The 21,276-nt window shown below is 30.9% G+C and overlaps 4 protein-coding genes and 1 non-coding gene across 5 annotated transcripts; 2 read left to right on the top strand and 3 right to left on the bottom strand.

Moving 5' to 3' along the window:
- Positions 1 to 1,259: 1,259 nt before the first annotated feature.
- Positions 1,260 to 4,506, bottom strand: LOC112711852 (chaperone protein dnaJ 50). The gene is made up of 10 exons (XM_025764580.3): positions 4,155 to 4,506; positions 4,002 to 4,064; positions 3,812 to 3,878; positions 3,672 to 3,731; positions 3,517 to 3,567; positions 3,298 to 3,378; positions 2,383 to 2,495; positions 2,182 to 2,299; positions 1,932 to 2,058; positions 1,260 to 1,741 (listed from the first exon to the last, which is right to left on the bottom strand). Exons 1-10 carry the CDS (start codon positions 4,286 to 4,288, stop codon positions 1,638 to 1,640), a joined length of 918 nt encoding a protein of 305 aa, XP_025620365.1. The 5' UTR covers positions 4,289 to 4,506; the 3' UTR covers positions 1,260 to 1,637.
- Positions 4,507 to 8,427: 3,921 nt separating this feature from the next.
- Positions 8,428 to 12,089, top strand: LOC112711855 (gibberellin 2-beta-dioxygenase 8-like). Its single transcript, XM_025764582.2, has 3 exons — positions 8,428 to 9,056; positions 11,310 to 11,643; positions 11,728 to 12,089. Exons 1-3 carry the CDS (start codon positions 8,575 to 8,577, stop codon positions 11,998 to 12,000), a joined length of 1,089 nt encoding a protein of 362 aa, XP_025620367.1. The 5' UTR covers positions 8,428 to 8,574; the 3' UTR covers positions 12,001 to 12,089.
- Positions 11,138 to 11,211, bottom strand: TRNAV-CAC (transfer RNA valine (anticodon CAC)). The gene has a single exon. It is a non-coding gene; the product is annotated as a tRNA-Val (tRNA).
- Positions 11,728 to 14,139, top strand: LOC112711854 (probable pyruvate, phosphate dikinase regulatory protein, chloroplastic). Its single transcript, XM_025764581.3, has 3 exons — positions 11,728 to 12,540; positions 12,713 to 13,352; positions 13,436 to 14,139. Exons 1-3 carry the CDS (start codon positions 12,115 to 12,117, stop codon positions 13,537 to 13,539), a joined length of 1,170 nt encoding a protein of 389 aa, XP_025620366.1. The 5' UTR covers positions 11,728 to 12,114; the 3' UTR covers positions 13,540 to 14,139.
- Positions 14,140 to 14,478: 339 nt separating this feature from the next.
- On the bottom strand, positions 14,479 to 18,096 carry LOC112711856 (uncharacterized). Its single transcript, XM_025764583.3, has 6 exons — positions 17,732 to 18,096; positions 17,487 to 17,595; positions 17,182 to 17,382; positions 16,510 to 16,621; positions 15,350 to 15,578; positions 14,479 to 15,276 (listed from the first exon to the last, which is right to left on the bottom strand). The coding sequence occupies exons 2-6, from the start codon at positions 17,505 to 17,507 to the stop codon at positions 15,186 to 15,188; spliced, it is 654 nt and encodes a 217-aa protein (XP_025620368.1). The 5' UTR covers positions 17,508 to 17,595; positions 17,732 to 18,096; the 3' UTR covers positions 14,479 to 15,185.
- Positions 18,097 to 21,276: the final 3,180 nt, after the last annotated feature.

Raw genomic sequence — 21,276 nt, forward strand, 5'->3', positions numbered from 1 at the left:
TATAGGGTATACGATTTAGGTTGTGAATGTTAGTTGTGTAGGATTTAGTAATTATTAGCATTAGAATTTACGATTTAAATTTGAGGGTTTATGGTTAAATTATTAAGCTTTTAGAATTCGTGGTAAGGATTTATTGTTTATGGCGTAGGGTTTAAAATAAAAGATAAAGAGTTTTTACAAAATTATAATTTTCGTTTTAATAACAAATGAGATGGAAAAATCTTTTCAGCCATATTAAAATTTAGTATTATAAATATTTGAATTAATTTGAAAAAAAATTCAAATATTTATTGATAAAAAAATCTTTAAAATTATTATTATTATTAAAATTTATAATGGATGAGTTAGTTAGAATAGGACTTTATCACATTTTGAAAAAAATAATTATTTATGTTCACACAATGTGGACGTATGCTTAAATGAATGTTAAGCCAGATCTATATTTATTATTATTATTACTCAATAAATTGTTGTATATACAAAGTGAGATTCGAAGTCCCAACATTTATTTAAGATAAACTAATTACTCGACCAACTCAAATTAGTTATTATTATTATTATTATTATTATTATTATTATTATTATTATTATTTGAACTTTAAGTATTTGATGGCCCAAAAATCTATTAAGTAAATAATATAAAAATTTATAATCAGTCCCATTATTGCACTAAAAAGCGTCAATAGATAGAAAAAAGCCCAACAAAACAATTAACATCATTAACAGGAAATTAACTAATATTGTTAAGTCATTTTTTAGAGACAAATTCTGCAAGATCCATTTTTTTCGCAGAATCTGTCTATGCATGTCCAATCAACATTAACACGCCTAAAATCTATCCTTCACCACCTCTCTTCAGCACCTGCTGAAAAAAATCTCTTCCACACCATAACACTGCCCTAATGAGTAATGATGGCAAATATAGCGTACGTCATTTTAATTGCGTTGGGTTTTCTTTTGCATAGAATCTTGAGTTATAAATGACTAAATGAATTCTTAATTGTAAAGCTAATATGATTTTGATTCGCGCAAAAATTGAGTATATCTAATATATGCAACATTGTACGCTATCTTCTAACCAAATTATATATATGTATGCAGTAATTTATTGGTTAGTAACAGATTTTTAAATAAATCTCAAATCTATAATAGATTAATTATCAACTTGTCAAGTTTGGTAATTTCGCAATAAACCAAAAAACACACACATACATATATATACATACATATATATATATGACTTTTAAAATACCAGAGAATTAAGTCAATCATTTTATTTTACTTGAAGTGACAACACTACCCCCAGGGCGTTTTCACAAAACCTACTTAAAATTATCTAATCGATACCATGTTGAATCATGCAATTGCTGAGAGATTGAGGCCAGGCACCCAATTCGTTGAAAGAATAAGCAATCGCTAATCCGTTTTCTGTAATGGGTACAGTTTACAAACACTGAGAAACTATTATAAACTCGTATATCCTTTTTATGAATCCACAGTTTCGTGGTTGACAGGAATAATTCTACTCTATCTTTTAACCCCCTACCCTCAATACAACCATAAAAATGAAATCAACTTGCAGCAATCCGATTTTAAATTAGCACGTACTTCAGTTCAATTTCAGAACCATTGAGCAGCTATCTTCTACGCTTCGATTCTTTTCGCATCTCAGCTACATACCTTTCAAAATTTGATTTCTCCCACAAGCGTCTTAGCACCAGATCTTCCTTTGTTGCTTCATCTATTAACAACAAGCACCAAATCAGCATAATTCAATATGTTAAAACTATCAACTAGGTTATGCTATGCATGTAGAACGTCCAATAAGTAAACATAACATTTAGCAGCATAAGTTTATTTCTGGAGCACAAATAATGGCACTGGTCTTGTGAAGGCTAAAAGAAAGTTCATTAACGATAGATACTAGTTACCCATATTTCTCCATCTATCGTCCGGAATACAAAGGGCCCTTCGTGTCAGATATGAAGCATCTTCGGAAGAATATGAGCACTTTTTCACCTTATATCTCCAAATCCAACAACCAGTCCACAACAGCATCTGGATGCAGGACAGAATAAATTAGTTCTTGCACATAAACCAGTATCAGTTTTCAAAGTTCAGACCTTCAGAGTAAGTTTTGTTTCAAAATTCAGTTACAAGACTAAAGATTTGAAATCCAACCTTTCCTAATGTATAAGGTAAAAGCACAAATTGGACACCAAGCAGTTTCCAAAATGAGGGCTTTTCAGCTCCTGTTATCTGCAGCTCAAGTTCATTGCTGAGGTCTTCCACCATTTTTCTGCATACAAAGATTCCTCACTATGTCATTTTGTTCCAAATGTTCTCAATAAATCAAAATAAAGATGATGGAGGATAGTGTACTTGTCCGTATTCTTCTGACTCTTCTTCTTGTTTGTATTCCCCCCACTGCGCTCCAGTTCCAGTGCCTTCAATCTATTTTTATATGCCGGTGTCTTCTTTACCATGGCTACAGCCTAAAGGCAAGTAGGAAGATAAGTTAGCTAAACTAGCAAGTAGGAAGATAAGTTAGCTAAACTAAGCTCTATCGTTTAATCTTTATTTGACATCAACAACCAACACAAAATGGAAGTGCTGAACGTAACTCATAAAGACATATAGGAGAGCACAACCTTGACCTATTTCAAATCTTTATCATTAAGTAAAGAATAGGCAAAACTATAACATTTGGCATGATATGACAAGTAAATCACTGGAAATGTATGATAAAAATAAGTTTGGGCGAAAATTGAACTGCAGCAACCCCCCAAATTCAAGACCTAGCCTCTTGTTAGAGATGGTCACAAACAGATAATTCAGTTCTAACCACTAAACCTACTTAAGTCAAATGAAATCGAAAACAGTTAGAACATTGTTCACTGCATAACTAGACTGAATATAAAGTATGTAACAGAAGTACAAAACCACTACTGTGCCCTTCAAACTTTAGCTAGCCTAGAAGTTTTGACCATAGAGTAGGATGAATGCATAATTCAGCAAAGTGCAAACTTTTGAGAAAAGGACAAATATGTCCCTATCCCTAACCATTACTAGCATGAACACATAAGTTCTTAACCATTCTGTAAGTATTTAATTCTGGTTAATGATTTATATGTTTTCAGAAGGGAAAAAAATCAGGACTTATTTGTATAAGTCCGTTTCTCTCTTTTTTTTTTCAGGGCATCATAATTGTATCCAGTTAGCATATTGACAATTTAGTTTCAAACTAGAAAATTCTTGCAATAAGAAAATATATATATAATTCATACATGGCAGTACCTGATGATACCTTGTGGATTGATTTAGATACTGGAAAGCTGAAAGAATAAGAAGAAGGCCGACCAAGACAGCACGGGGATCCTGGCATTTTAACAGTATACAAATAGAATAAAATCAAATTCAAGTGTTTATCACTTTGCAAAGAAATGGGATCCACTCATGATGTCATGTTCATTGTTCACATCCTTATTGAGCATTGAAAAGCTAAAGAAATCTCACCGTCTTGTGACCATAGTATGCTTGATAATAACGAGCAGTATTATAGAACACCTAGAATCAAAACAAGATTCATATTCAGCACTCCTTCCATAGACATTAATAGGATAGGTACGAACAATTCAAGGTCAATGTTTCAACTTTCAAGTTCCAGTTACCTCCTCCGGATGCGCAATTGCATAATCGTATTGTTCTCGCGTGGCCTCATCCTTCAAAATCTGCATCAAAACACAGCATATTTCAATCATTCAGAAGCAATTTAGGAAGTTAATTGTTACGACAAAGGATGTTAAATCACCTCGTAAGCATTGGCAATTTTAACAAACAGCTTTCGGGACTCTGGATCAGGGTTCTTATCCGGGTGACTGAAAATCACAACAATAATTAAAATTAGAAAATGAAACTCTGAAAACAAAAAGTAACATAGAGAGAGAGAGAGAGAGAGAGAGAGAGAGAGAGAGAGAATTGAAGAAACATTAAGCACATACTATTTCAAAGAGAGCTTGTAGTAAGCTTTCTTGATTTCTGAAGCATTAGCATTCTGTGCTACCCTGCAAATAAATTCCAAAAGTAAAATTAGATTAAAAAAATTGTGTATATATTGGGGATGGAAAAGCAAATGGAATGGAATGTAAGCAGACCCAAGCAGATCGTAGCAATCATCTTCGTCGCAGTAGATTGCGATGGAAGGAGAGATAGTGGCGAGAACGAGAACCGCCACAAGGAATGGGATTGCGGCTGGGCGCCACCGGATCTGTGCCGGTGGCAGATTCATTTCGCCGTAAGCGGTGGTGGTTTTCTGCTTTCTCTCTGCTAAGTGCTGACCAAATTGGCTTCTTCGCTGTCACACGCCACACCAAATACTGAAGGCATGTTAATGCTTATGATGCATGAAACGACGTCGTTTCGACTTGCTATTGCACTCGGGATATTTTTTTTGGTTTGTATTTATGGTTTTTTCTTGTCCGCTATAAAAAAACGGATACTTCCTTCTCGTGTGTTTATGTGTCCAACATATTTTAAATACATTTAGATACAATTAGATATATTTAAATACCATCATGTGTTAGTATGTTTAATTTTATTTTTAATATATATTTTTAAATAAATTTAAATATAATATATATTATTATTTATTAAAATAAAATATATTTTAAATACTTAATATTATTAAAATAAGATATTAAAAATAATTAAAAATTAATTTATATTTTAATATCAATAAAATACTAAAATATCGATTTATTTAAAAAATACTTTATATTTTATATGTATACATGTTTTCGTGTCTTGTAAGATTTTAAAATTTACGTGTCGACGTGTTATGTGTTATATCCTGTGTTAATGTTCATACATCATAGCTTGTGTGCGGTATTCTTAAGATGCCAAACACTATTTTGTGTAGTTTTTCTTTTTAATATTGTATTATTAGGAGTGAAATCTTTTATGATGAACCAAATTACGTGTTAGATACTATTAAAACCATATACAAAACATCGAGTGACGTTTTATGTTTCTTTAGTTAAAATAATATTTTTTATTACAAAACATAAGTGACATTTTGTTCTTTCATAATTAAAAAAAATTACCACCACAATCTTATAAAACACTAAAATAATTAAATATTTTTGTATTTCACATTAAAATTTTTTATATATAAAAATTTTAGCCCTATTTTATTGCGGATTTAAACTTCAATTAAAGGTCATGAGTAAATTCACTATTCCACCAATATTCCACCAATTTAAGTTAATTTTGTTTTTTTGTTGCGTTGTAATACTTCTGACCTTCGAATGTTTTGGTGGAAAACATGGATCTCTCTTATATTTTTGGCGAGGCGAGATTGCAAAACATAACATGGGCCGAAACCAGAAAAGGTTCTGGATTAAGCTATTTACTTCAATACCAAAATAAAAATGTCAGCTTACCATCTCTAATTCTGTGTGTAACAAAGTTTTTTTGCTTGATTCGAAATATAAATGCAACAATTGAAGTAATTGCGACTTTGATTTGAATCTTTTCTTAGTGTTAGGAGTTCAAAGATTCTAGAATTGTTCCTTTGGTAGAAGCTTTGCTGAGGCAGTTAGCTACTAGATCGAATTATCAGATTAAACTAGATCGAATTTAAAAATATATAAAAGAATATCTCATCCATGTACATTCCTAAAAATAAGCACATTAGAGATTCGGACCAAAGAATGTGACAAGTGAGTGTGTTACGTATACGATTTCGCAAAAATTCCATGTTATTAGCATTAATATGTCTATGTTTGTTGTGGCATGCATAATAAAAGAGGTTAAATGATCTTCGTAGTTTGTGCCACTCTCTTTTTTTTTCTATATATCAATTGATCATACTATTTGCATTGTCAAAGACTTTTCCTTTTCTTTGTTTTGGCCTGTTGTTGGTGTTGAGCATGCATGATTGATGATTGATTTTTCCAAGCTAAGAGGAAAAAGAATGAACGCAGCAGCATGGTTAAGGATGAGGGAGGCACGTGGTGCATCAGGTTTTTCACTATGTGGTTCGTATAGTTTGTTTGGAATGAACCTGGTTCACAAATGGGCGGTAGGTAAGATACTACCTTGCCTGAATTGTAGACATCATAGGCCCATTCACCATCAGGGGAGTGTTGTTCATCACGTGTTTTCCATCCTCATATCACGTGCGTCCTATCACTTGTGATTGGTCAGAAGTGGGGACAAATTCTCCATAATGCACGCATGTCTATATATACCCAAGAAACCCTTTTTGGTTTCCATTCAACCAATCAACGACTCTGGCACCAATTATATGTAACACGTATATAAATCAACGTCTGGATTTTATGTTTGTTGAACAAGTATATTTTTATACTAAGTTCACAATTAAATTTTATTAGAGTAATTTAATTTTAATTACTAAAAAATGGGGCTATGGCTAATTGACTTAAATTATTTTTTATATGAAACAAAAATGTATATTTTATTGATCATAAAACTTTATTCATTAAATGTGTTGTTGAATTGAAATACAGGCAATGGACACGTTGTAATTTTGAAAACAAAAATATTGAAATTGTAAAAGGTTTTATGATACTCCTTATTTTCAATAAAATACTTTTAAGACCCATGTTACAAAGTCAAATTGGACAAAACAGAACAGTTGAACAAAAAATCTTGCTCATTTATGAACTTGTTAATAGATATTGTAATCAAAGTATATATGGAGCAAGTGAGGAACTGGAAGAATCTCATGTCGAATTTCATGTAACCATGGCACATGCATCACCTGCCTCAAAGTTCTCTCTCATATGACGTCCAAATTTTGACGTTGATGTAACCCTACATTTGAATGCCGACATTGATTCAGCCAATAATGAGAAACACACTATCCGGTAGGGGTGGCAACGGGACAGGTAGGGGCGGGTTTTTGCCCTACCCAATCCGTCCCGCCAAACAAAAATTCACATCGAATCCGCCCCGTCTCTATCTGTGGATAGTAAAATGTTAAACTCTAACCCGTCCCTGTAGGTATCCATTCTGTCCTTACCCGCTCCTATAATTATTAAATCTAATAAATAAAATAAAAATTTAAAAATTACATGACAATTATTTACATACATAACATAAATTAAAATAAAAATTTAAATATGATATAATATTATATTAATCATTTTACTAATTATTTTATATATATTACATATATTATCTATTAAAAATATATATATATACCGGGGCGGGTAGGGGCGGGTTTAACCTAAACCCGACCCCGTTCCGCCCCGCCCAAGAACCCGCCCCGAACAGGTAGGGACGGGGTGGGTACCTGCGAGTTCGGTAATGTTGCCACCCGGTGTCTTTTTTGATCATTTTAAAAACACAGGTCAATTTCACGTGAAATTAATAGTAGAAAATCATTAGATGAAAATTTAGTCAAATCAGTTAAATTATCTAATAGCTCTTAGTTATCAACTTCAAGACAATAGTTTCCACCCTAATTAAATTATAGAAGAATGCTAAATGTAGTCGTGTACACTAAAATCAGCTACTAAAATTAGCCACTAATATAAAATACATGTTATAATATAAATACAGATTAAAAATAAATTAAATCACATATATATTTATACACAAAACTTATTTTAATGACTGATTTTGATATACAAATAATATTTTTATAAATTATAATATATATATATATATGCTTATATTTTATTTTATTTTTAACTATGAGAGTATCCACTTTCCAACATAATAACTGATTTTCCTTATTTCGATAAATAAATTAAGATTTTAAAACTATTTTATATTCAAAATAATGTTCAAACTCTAAATTTTAATTAAAGAAAAAAACTAATCTCTTCTACTCAATCGTTCCCAAATTAGTTGAATGAAAATATATTTTGAATCAATGATAATTTTTTTATTAAGTAATAGATAATAAAAAACTTTATCATTCTTTTTGTCATATATGAAATTTGTAAATTTAACTTTTAAACAAAATAAATAATTAAAAATAATTTATCATATTTTAGTACCATAAAATAGACTTAAAACAATTAATTATAAAATATTATGTTTGTTTAGGTACTATTAAATTGATAAAAAAATTATTCTTTTTTTAACATATTTGATAAATTTTTAATATAAAAGTAAAAGTATTAAAAGAATAAAAAAATACTTTTTAAAAAGTTATAACTTATATTTTTTTAAGAATTTTTAAAAAAAATATTTTTCACATAAAAAATAAATAAAAAATATTTTTGTATTATTATATTTAAACATAATTAATAAATAAAAAAATATTTTTATATAAAATAACTTTTATTTTTTTATAAAATCTTTTAATTCTGTATATTTTCTGGTTCAAATATCATTGGCTCATCTTTCGTAAATAATTAAATATATAAACACTTGTAGGGACAAATTGTTCTTAACTCCCGCTGGCTATGTCCCCCCATACGGGTCTTATAAAAAAGGCCCTTATTAGAACTAATTACATCACACTTATTAGCTTTCTCTCAAACATTTTCCTTTTTCTTAGCTTGAATTCCTTTAAGTTATCAGCAAATTAAATTAAGCATGGACTCAGCTTCCACCAACCCACCTTTTCACAAGGCATTCAAAACCCTCATGGAAAAGACACAAAGAGAAAGGGAGGGTTTTGATGAGACTGAGTTGGTGGAAATTGAGGAATGCGAGCTTCCGGTGATTGATCTCAGCCCTTTATTTGAAGAGAATGATGATGAGGTGGCGAGGGAAGAGTGCAAGAGTGAAATAGCTAGGGCTTCAAAAGAGTGGGGGTTTTTCCATGTTGTGAAACATGGGATTTCCAGTGAGGTTTTGAATGGTTTGAGAATTGAACAAGAAAAGGTTTTTAAGTTACCCTTTGATGTGAAGAAGAACAACAACGACTTCAACTTCTTCGCCGGTAGCTACCGCTGGGGCAGCCCTACAGCAACCAACATTAAGCAGTTTTCTTGGTCAGAAGCATTTCATATACCTTTGGCTGATATAATGGGTTCCACAACTTCTACTACTACTGGACCCAACAACACTCTTACGTAATTCCCATTCTTCTCCTTTTCATTTTTTAATTGCTTCATAGTTCATATGCATATGCATGTCCCTACGTTCGTGTTTTTGTTTTTTGGCATAAAGAAAAGACAGAGAAGGAATGGAGGAAAAGTATTATTCTAAATTCCTAGCATGATTATTAATGTTCTTTATTAACTAAAAGTATTATATTCCTTTGAAAATACTAATTTTACACTAAATAATGAAAATAGTCACTATATATTTTGTGTAAAAATTTTAGTGTTGTTTCACTCATTTTTAATATATATTTTATATTAATAATTAATTTTAGTATATACTTAATATGGTTATATTTTTTAATTAAATAATTTTAACTCTATTTAATTTATCATCGATATTAGATAGTGTAAACGGCCACCAATTTATTGCCGCTATCCTCCGTTTTTATTGTAGTGAACTAAAATTAATTATCAATATAAAATATATATTAAAATATATAATAAATATTAAAAATAAAGTAAATTACATATATATATATAAGGATTTATTTTAATGTAATAGTATTTTAGTTCATTTATTATTTTATATCATATTTAAATTTAGAATTTGAAATTTAATATAATTTATTTTTATTTTTTTGAAAAGTGTTATACTTTTTAATTTTTTTTAAATCGTATTAGCATTTGGCAAGAATGTAATATTGGCTCAATTTTTTAGATACAGACAAAATTTTAGTGTAACACTCAATTATTAGATTTTATAGTTATTTTTTAAAATTTTAAGAGCGAACAATATATCTCTGCATATTGACAATACGTCCTATGTATATTTTACCATAAAATTTAATAATTGAGTGTTACATCAAAATTTTACCGATATATAAAAAAACAAACATGTAGTATCTTGTTTTTGTTTTGTTTTTTGTTTTTAAATCAACCTCAACTTATTAGAGTTATGTTTGAATTAGTGATGGATAAGAAAAGTAAAATAGAGTAAAATTCTATTGAAATGGAACCTAAACTAAATGAGTAGAGTCAATTAAACAAAGGAAAAATTCTATCCCAAACTCTGCAAATTGTAAATAATCACCAGTTTCAACATTGAATGAGATTTGAGTTTTGACATTGTTGAGAACGCCAGACATAACTTTATGATGACACCTTTTGGTTCCACTTGCTTTCTTTCTCTCACATTTCTTCCTTTTTATTAGTCAATGCTGAGTCTTGTAGACTTACCAACAGTGCTGGTGAGCTAATTCATGGTTTAGTTTATTGCCTTGGTAAAGGACTTTAATTTGGCACTGATGTTCATTGGTCTTACCATGGTTAATTATACAAAGTGACAACTAATCCTTCATCCATTTCATTTGGACTAAAATCCCACCTTCCATGAATTATATATTATTACTTGTTTGCACGCATATAGAGATATAAATTATCACTTCATTAGGGTAAATAAACTTAAATGCATGTGAGAGTTAACACTAAAGTACGTTCATGTTAAAACATGCATGTGATCTATTTTAGTTAATGAAAATCCTAGTTCAGTTGTCTTTATGTGATGTTTATAATTAAAAATTATTAGATAATTTTATATATTTAACCAAATTTTCATCTAAAAGCTTTTAAATATAAATTTCAGATGAAACAAACAATGCATGCGAGTCTTTGCCATTTTAATTATGTTGATCATGAGTTGTGCTGGTTAGTTTTGTTATTATCATTTTACTTAGGTTGATTGTTATTTCCACTCAATTCTTATAATGAGATTAACTGGTTTCAATAGTGAATCATATCTATGAATTTGTGTTTTTTGATTATTCAGTAATCTATTTCTTATCATAAGTCATACAAACAAAGAATTTTAATATTACTATTTCATTGTTGATCTATTATCCATCACTGCTTTTTTTTTTTGGTAATGTAGACTTAGAAATAGATTTGTAATCCCTATTTATTACTTAGCTTCACTTCTTTTTTACTGGATGAAAGACCTGTAAATTTTAAAGTTTTGTAAGTAGAATTTGCTGTGTGCTCCTCTGAATGTCTGGGGAAAAAAGGAAACCGCAGGTAGAAAACGTAAAAGACAAGTATAAAAAAATTATTAATGTCTGAGCCCGGGTTCGAACCGGGGACCTCTAGTGTGTGAGACTAGCGTGATGACCAACTACACCACCCAGACAAGTTGTTGCAAATATTCGAATATTATTTATATATTATGAAACATGAAAGAAAATTTCCTAACAAAAACTAATGTAGGTGTACGAATGAATGTTGCAGATACAGAATCGAACAATTTGCTTGGGATGCTTATAATCTGGCACAAACTTTAGCTGATATCCTTGCTGAAAAAATTGGTGAACAGAACTCAAAATTCTTTCGGGAGAATTGCTTGCCCACCACTTGTTATCTTCGGATGAATCGATATCCTCCATTTCCCATGGCTTCACCTTCTCAGGTTCATGGACTTATACCGCATACTGATAGCTGTTTCCTTACCATCTTATTGCTTCAAGATCAAGTCAGAGGCTTACAATTGGTCAAAGATGGTAAATGGATTGCAGTCAAACCAAACCCTCATGCTCTCACAATCAACATTGGTGACTTATTTCAGGTTATTAATTACTTAAAATTTTATTTGCTTAGTTCATCCACTGCTATGTTACTTAATTAGCATTAATGAATGTGTTGTTACTAGGCTTGGAGCAACGGTGTATACAAGAGTGTTGAGCATCGAGTTGTGACGAACCCAGAATTTGAAAGGTTCTCAACTGCATATTTCTTTTGCCCCTTTAATGAGACTGTTATAGAGAATTGCAGCAAGCAGCCTTCAGTTTACAGGAGATTTAGCTACCAAGAATATAGACAGCAAGTTCGTGATGATGTTCAGAAGTTTGGCACCAAAATAGGGTTACCCAATTTTCTCCTTCATAATACTTGGTGTAGAACTAGTGTGAGAGAAAATATATAATTTTAATTTCCACTACAATTATTATCCGAACTATATCTGTTATATATAACAAAATAAATGAATAAAAGCCAAGTTCAATATTTTCACTACATTACTTTAATCCTCTAAGTAGCAATGTCAGTTTGGCAATTATGTACAAACATTCACGGCGTTGCTCCAATAAGAGCATGCAATCAAACCGAACCCAAAGCGCCTGCTCGTACCAGACCCAGGGTTAGCCCTCAGCTAAACCGCTGGTCCAGGGCCCGCTCCATACGTTCTGGTCGAAAGTTGGACCGCCCGGTTCCCCGAACCCAGACTCTGGAATCCACTCCTGCTACACCGCCACCACCTCCGTCGCATCCGTTTTCTCCCTCTCTCGACTCAGACTACGCCGATACTCTCGATGGCGGCGCAGAAAGCACGGCCTCTAAGACCATCTACATCGTATCCGACGGAACCGGCTGGACCGCCGAGCACTGCGTTAACGCCGCTTTGGGGCAGTTCGATTACTGCTTGGTCGACCATGGCTGCCCCGTCAACACCCACTTGTTTTCTGGGGTAATTAGGTTTTATAATAATCAATTTATAAAATTCAAGTTTTGGTTTTAGTTGATTGATATATTAATTTGGATACACGATGAATTAAGAGTTTGTGATTTGGAAACGTGTGATTGAGAAGTTATAATTGATGATTATTTTGTTATGATTCGTTGGCGATTCATAATTTCAGATTGATGATGCTGAGAAGTTGTTAGAGATAGTAAAGCAAGCAGCAAAGGAGGGTGCTTTGCTTGTGTACACTTTGGCTGACCCATCCATGGCTTCATCTGCTAATCAAGCTTGCAACTTGTGGGGTGTGCCTTCCACTGATGTCTTGGGTCCCATCACTGACGCCATTTCTTCTCATTTGGGTGTCTCTCCTTCCGGCCTCCCTCGCGGCGCCTCCGGTAGGAGCTTCCCACTCTCCGACGACTACTTTCGCAGGATTGAAGCTGTCGAATTCACCATCAAGCAGGATGATGGGGCTTCCCCGGGGAATTTGGACAAGGCTGACATTGTCCTCACCGGAGTTTCGCGAACCGGGAAGACGCCCTTGTCCATTTATCTGGCTCAGAAGGGGTACAAGGTGGCTAATGTGCCAATCGTGATGGGTGTTCAAATTCCAAGGACTCTATTTCAGGTGGATCAGAAGAAGGTTTTTGGCTTGACTATAAATCCAGTTGTCTTGCAGAGTATTAGAAAAGCAAGGGCTAAAACTATGGGGCTCACTCCAGAATCAAGGACTAATTACTTTGATATGGATTATGTTAGAGGGGAGCTTGAATTTGCAGGAAAGCTCTTTGCTCAGAATCCTTCTTGGCCAGTTATTGGTAACAAAGTTCAACTCTGTTTCAACATACACACTGTTGTTCCAATTACTTAACAGCATGCTAATCCAGAATATCAATTACAGATGTGACTGAAAAAGCAATCGAAGAAACTGCGGCTGTTGTATTGAGGCTTTTCCATGACAGGAAGCATAAGTGTACAATGCCAAGGATCTCAAAACGCTATTAGAGATCACAATTTTCTAAAGCACCAGAATTGTATCCTGCTATCTCAGTTTCATAATATCAGTGGCTGAAATTTTGGTACATTCATAATATCCAGATACAGTTGAGTTATGAATATACTAAATTTTCAAAGTAATTGAGAAACTGTTACGTGTTACAATCCAGAGTCCGGTGATTAGGTACAATCATTTAGAACTACTTGTGAGTGTAGATGTTAGCTAAGAGGTATGTTTCTTTACATGTCATATCAATCTACGTTATGTGGTGGCATGTAACTATCAATTTTCAAAGCTTATATGTTATTTAAGAAAGAATGCTTCTTGATCTACCACGATGAAAGTTGAACAGTCTTAGTAGGCCCTGCTAAAGAGAAAAAGGTGTTTTGATACGGTGAACCTACCTGTCAATTGCAAAGCTGCAATCATCAATATATTTGGTGAATTACTCTTTCGTGAAAAATCTCATTGAGTGCAGTTCGGTAAGTAGAAATTGTTTTCCTTTCCTTCAAGGGAAAGGATGTTATGTTTCCTCCAAATTGTTGAATTACTCTATCATTGTTTGGTATCCAAACTAATGAAACATCAGCATGCTTTCAGTTGAACAATTTGTCCATTGAAACCTTCCTATATGTTCTGCTAGTTAGCTCTAATGATCTTTTCACTCAGAGTTATACCCAATGCTTAAATTATTGTATGTAACTGACTTATTTTCTTGTTATATATCTGGAATTTCATATGAATGCTAGTGTGCTTGCAAAAACATGTTGAAAATATAAGCATATTTTATGTAAAGGTGTTGCTATACCTAACATACCTATAGCCTCACATAACAGTTTTGCTGTAACTTTCTAAGTCTTTGCTTTGGTTAAACTTTGGGTTTGGTATGACTCACATGGCTGTTTAACTTCTGAGAGCCGCAAACATCAATTGTTATGATGAAGTTGTTTGTTAAGGAAAAAGGATATCTAACAATAACATTCACATGCTTATTGTTTTTTCAAGACCAAAATGGCCATATTAACCTAAATCATTTAAGTTTACTTTATTCCAGAAGACCAGAGTGCTTCCAAATACAACACCACTCTTTTATCCCTGGAATTGGAAAACCCGGGCTGTAAAGGTTCCCTTTTCTTTCTGAAAAGAAAAGTTCACATGAAAATGGGATGAGCTTATAAAGTTTATTCTTCCTATTAGGATTTCATTCATCTGCATGTAAGAGCAAAAACTTAACAGAAAATGTACAAAAGGACTCAAGGAATAGAAAGAGCAAAAAGAAACACTTTCTGATCCTTCTTCAACTACAGACTGAAAACATTATAGAGCAATCTCTTCCATGTGATCTTTATCTGTTGTCTTCCATTCGTATAAAAGAAATGAATATTCATTCCTTCCCCCTTTGAATTAATGCACTATGTCATTGCAATTGCTTGTAATTCCCGGAGAGGTAAGGTAACTGACTCTGATGTCAAATTGTTGGAAATATAGAGTAATCTTTACAACTTGAGAAACTTTGGTTTTCACTGTCTCTCTTGATTTTCCTGTTTCCTAGTATTTGCTGCATTTCTGGGACTCTAACTTGTATTTACGCCAGAGTTGCCTGCCCCATTGTCGAGTTCGCATTCTTCTAAGTCTCAACAACAAAAAGATTGAGTTACTGCTGCAAATCAGCCACATATTCATCTGGGTTTTGCTTGCTGATAGCAAGAGTGAAGAATATCAGCAACAATGTTCCCATGCTTGATCTGTTACAGTACACAAACATAAGCACATAACATTGGTGAAGTTGTATGATAATTGAGCTATATAGTTTCTTACAAGGTGGCAAAGATGAGAAGAACCCTTTTAGGGTCAAGGAGCCATGAAGAATGTCTTCTGAAACTGTTTCTCCGAGTTGCCAACTTGCTTTCACTGGGGGGTGTGCTGCACATATTACTGGCAGTGATTGTAATCTGATGATGGCTCTGAGGAGGGTTTGTGTTTGTGGATTGATGTGTGGACCCCACTGCCGTTGACTTTTCAAGTGTGTTACACCCTGCCATAGCAGCTGCATATCCAAATATGAATACTATGAATGAACCAAGTTCTTGATAAAGACATTATTGACATGTATCTCTGGCTTCTAGCCTCAAGTATGGGTTGCCAACTACTTAATAATATATCACTTGCAACCTCTTTTTTCCTATGCACTTGTGATCAAACAGTTAATTCAATTTTCCATAATGTAAATGGGTTGACTTGGCTAAATTTGACATGTTCATGTAGTAGGTTTCCTTGTTTCCACCCTAACTAATCCTCAACAACCAAAAGCCCAAGCCAAACTAACATTAAATTTCTACAGCTCCTGTATAGTTTTCAAGTTGCATGATCTCAGTTGTTGGGTATGAATTATGATAATGAGAATTATAATAATAATGATAATAATATATAATAATATATATAAGAGAGATCACTGTCCAGCAATGTGAGGTGTAACAACAAATCAGAGGATACCCAACTTGGCCTGACCTTAGTACAGGTTGGTGATCAAATATTTTATTATAACCCCATTTGCAATCTGTTCCCATTGTCCACATAATACAATTATACATATCAAAGCAACAAATTTCATAAGGGTCAAAACAATAGGAACAATAGGCCTGCTGATAATAATAATAATTATTATTATATTATACTTTCTCCTAAACTCCAAAGACCCGGAAAAGGAAAGAAAAATTAGTCCTAACTTTCATGTGGCGATTCATTTGGTGATTTGGTCTAAGGTTCAACAGAAGAAACAAAAACAAATTTGGATGTATACATGATCATGCTGTACTCAAATTATTGAATAGGTTAAGTTTATCTTTAAACATATAAAGTACTCCAAGAAAATCAAACTCCTCAAGAAACAAAAAAGACTCTATAATTATAATAATTATAATAATTATTATTATTTATTTAATTTTTAATTGAATTGAAGTTTGAAAGGGCAATGGTACCTTTTGGTGAGGATGTAGTTGGAACAGTGTCTCTTTCATGAAGTGAGACATTTCCCTTCACCTTCCTGTCTCCACCACGCTGAGAACCTTTCCTGGAAAGGCTCCTCTGCAACTATGTTGTTTAAGAAATAAATAAAATCAAATCAAATTTAAAAAAGATAAATGGATTATACCATGTTTATTTACTAAGAAAAATAGAAAGAAGAAATCCCAAGTATATAATCAAACAAGGCAACTATATTGGTTACGTAAGAGATACACAAAGTTAAAATGGTTAAACTTAATTTAATTGATTGCTCTCTTATTTCAACGCTATCATTAATTTAAAAATTGTAGCCAAAGGAGGAAGAAGTGGGAAGTAGTAATAATAATGGTTTGAAAATGACATTCGATTCCAATGGCCGCAAAGGTTCAATGGAAGTTCATGATAAAAATTAAAAAAAAATAAAAAATAAAAAAGTCTTTGTTTTACCCTCTCATTTTCAATTAACAATAATTCCACCGTTCATGAATGTTTGACATTCGTATTTATTTAATGTCTCATCATATTTTTCATTAATAAAATTACAATTTATTTTAATATTACTAACTTCAAAAGAAAAAAAAAACATAACAAGCAGTGACATAAAAATATATGTGAAATTAGATTAAAAAGAAAAAAAAAAAACTTACTGTGATTCTGGGATTAATATTGGAGGAATCTTTGTTGATGGGGGAAGAGAAGGAATCCATATCAATGACAAAGCTATCAACTTTCTCAGCTGTGTATTGATATGCGTTTATGTGATCAGAAACAGAGATTCTCTGTGCTCCACTCTCCATCTTCTTCTCTTCTGAATCCAAAGCTGATGAAAAAGAAGAAGAACTTGAATCCTGCAAGAAAAGAACCAAACCCCATCAACCATCAAGAAATTAAACCAGACCAACAAGAATTCAATGAAACAGTTATACAAAGAGACAGGAATAATAATTCTCACCAACTTTGGAATATCTTCCATTTCTAATTTCACTTTCTTGTTGTAGTAGTTGTGAATATTTCAGCTATGCGTATTGAATGGGATTATTATAACTATGAACATACAGCACCTGCTTAATGAACATGAACCTCAACACAAGTCACAATATGTATAAACTAATAGACCCATGAACCAATACCCAGAATTTTCTTTGATTGGATAAAAATTTAAAAATAAATAAATAAATGAATAAAAAAACAACTTACAGATATAGGGGATGCTGAAATTCTCTTGAAAAAGGGTCTGATCTTAGCAACTAGTTACGGTAGTTGATGATATATGGAAGAGAAGAAGTGACTTATAACTACCAAGTTATTTGTCTGAATATAGAAAAGGCTAAGTGGCTGGTTTTGATTGGAAGAAAAAAATAATGGGGCGGAGAAAGAGTGCAAGAGGAAGAAACAGAGACAAATAGTTTTCAGCTTAAGATTTAGAAGGAGAGCGAGAAACGCATCATCATCATTATCATTATCGTTAACATTATCGTCATCACCATCATCAAGTGGGGCTTTGCTCTCTCTTTAAACAAACATAAATACAACATCACACTATTTAAATGTAATAATAAGAAGGGTGTTCTAATAATATTTTGCACTATTAATAAAAATAATAGTTATTTTTTATGATGTAATATTACGTAATTGAATGTACACATAAAATTATTTTTTTAATAGTATATAAAAATTAAATTTTAGTAATAATAAGAAATAGTATAAAACATATTATATAATTATATAATTACATCTGTTTTTTTATAATTATTTATATAATTAATATAAAAATAATTATTTTTACTATATAATCTTATATAATTAAATATACATATAAAATTATTTTATACTAACAAAACATATCAAAATCAAAATTAAATTCTAATAATAATACCATAATTTAATTTCGGAATTCCATTCTTTTTCTGCCTTTATACCATTTTTGTATCTCTTTTTGTTTTTTTATAATATATTTTTTTGCAAGACCATATCAAATGCACTTTACTTATGTGTAGCAGATAAGTACAAATTTGCAATCATGGATGGCCAATCGACAAATTGATATACTTAAGTGTACATAACTATTAATTAACATGTATATTCCATTATTCTCCCGTGGTAAACCTTTTTATCTATAAACAATGCATTTGAATCTTCTTTTGGTACATAATAGAAATAGAAAAGAATATCTCTTGATGGGCGTACAGTTCAATTTATACTTTATAATTATAAATGACTATTGATTTTTTTAATATAAAATCTTATATGCTAATAAATAATTACATTTTATCTTCTATCTTGATTTTTTCTTTTTACCAAAGATAGTGTATGAGGTGAGAAATGAAAATCAAACACATACACCACCCTAAACTTAAATGAAATATAAAATATTTAACAATTAAAACATGGATTCAATTAATCGTCCCACAGTTCAACCAAAATTTTGTATTTGTAAAAAAATAATATACTTCTTTTTAAGCTAGATTTATGATTTCTTAATTAAATTTACTTATTGTACTTTAATAAAAATATGATATTAATGAGATTTCTACAGTAAAACTATTATTACAAAAAATTCAGATAAATTATAGTAAAGTTAAAAATAGTTATTAGAACTCTACAATTCAATTTCCATGTGATGACTAAGATCTTAAACTTTGCTACTCGTATGTAATATGCGTATAGTCTCTAGGTGGTAGGTATAATTTAACAGAAATGATATTTATACTATTTTTTATATATTCTTTTTATAGTATAAAAGATAATTTTTTTTTACCAAAGATAGAAGACTTGAACTCACAATCTCTTAATTGAATATGGAAAGACTATGCCATTTGAGTTATAATTTATTGGCGTATAAAAGATAACTTTTACTTTTTTTATTTCTTATTATTTATCAAATATTTTTAATACTAAGAACAAAGAATATAATATACACAAAAACAATTCATATAACATTCTTCTTATTTTAATTTATTTCAGAAAAAATATTCCTAGGACTTTATAAAAAAAATTTATCTTTTATTTCACTACATATATTCCTATGACTATATACACGGAACCTACATTTGATTTGAGGCATCACCGCAATATAATAGTGATATCTTCGTTAAATGTAGCAGCTAAAAGTATGTGTGGTTTGAAGTGGGGACACATTTCATGAGTACCAGAAACATAAATTAATAATAATTAATGTGATAATAAATAAAAATAATGCGATTGGGAACACTACGAATTACGTGTTAGGACTAATACAGTTCTCTGAGGGAATATTGTGAATTTGTAATCAAATCTGGCAATAAGGTTGCCTAACTAGCATTATTTGAACGACATGACAGATGAAAAAAACAATCAGCATAGCAGCTATGTAACATGCATCAATCGTTCACTAATCTCTCTACACAATTCTAATTCGAAATTCAAATAGAAGATAAAGGAGCACTCCTTTTTAAAAAAAAAAAAATATTTAGTTTTGTTACGTTGTAAGTAAATTTGGGTGGTTGTTAGTAATAAGTTTGGTATCCACATTCTAAAATGTAGCATGATTAATGAATACGACAAGCAAATATCCTGAGGAGTGGATGTAGAATTTTTTTCCCAACAAGATTAACTTTTTAGAGTCCAAAAGTTCTAGCATCCTTCTTGCATGTAATTGGAACTTATCAATCATAGCTTCTGGGTTTTCAACTTTCGAAATCAATAATCAATTGATAACATTCTTGGGTAAGTATTGTCATATTAACAAATATAGAAACTTATTGTACGAAGAAGTTCAGAAAACTCATCACTGAAAGTAAATAGTTTAGTGAAAGAAGCTAAGTTTTGTATTGTAGTAGAAACTTGTCTTATTTATGGATTGATAGGATATTTACTCAGGTGAGCTACTCAAATAAAAACGTCTAAAATATTTTTTTTTAAGATGTTTTTAATAATTAAAATTTAATACATATAATCGATTAAATTATGTTATTTTTGTCAAAATTAGATCATATAAATTAATTTAACTGAAAAAATGATGAATCAAATCTTGAATCGGTCTAAATTAATATTATTTTTTATAGAAAATGACTACAATACTTTTATTATAGAAAATGACTAAAATACTTTTATTATATATATATATATATATATATATATATAAATTTTAAAAATTCTAAATCCTAACCCTATGACGGCAGAGAAGTAAAGAGCTAGAATTTAGAGTTCTCAAAATTAATATATATAATATAAATATTTTAGTTATTTTCTATAATAAGGATATTGTAATTATTTTTATAAAAAATAATATTAATTTATATCAGTTCAAGATTTGATTCACCATTGTTCAGTTAAATTAATTTGTCTAGTCTAATTTTAACAAAAATAACATGATTTAATCGATTATATATATGTTAAATTTTAATTACTAAAAAACATCTTTAAAAAAAAGACGTCTTAGATGTCTTTATCTGAGTGACTCTCTTTACTCATTTACGCCTAAAAAATATTTTTTACAAATGAGTTATGCTATGTATACATTAAAATTAGCCATCAAAATCAGTTACTAATATAAAATATATGTTAAAATATAAATACACATTAAAAATAAATTAAATTATATATATATTTATATATAAATACATTAATGACTAATTTTAGTGTATAAATAGCATTTTTATTTACAAATATCTATCGCTTATGAGGAGATATATATATCATGTTTTCTATATATCTTTTTGTACGTTTTCTTTATGGTATATATTTTTTCTTTTTTACTTCTT

The sequence above is a fragment of the Arachis hypogaea genome, chromosome 9 (assembly GCF_003086295.3).
Source record: "Arachis hypogaea cultivar Tifrunner chromosome 9, arahy.Tifrunner.gnm2.J5K5, whole genome shotgun sequence".
Taxonomy (NCBI): Eukaryota; Viridiplantae; Streptophyta; class Magnoliopsida; order Fabales; family Fabaceae; genus Arachis; species Arachis hypogaea.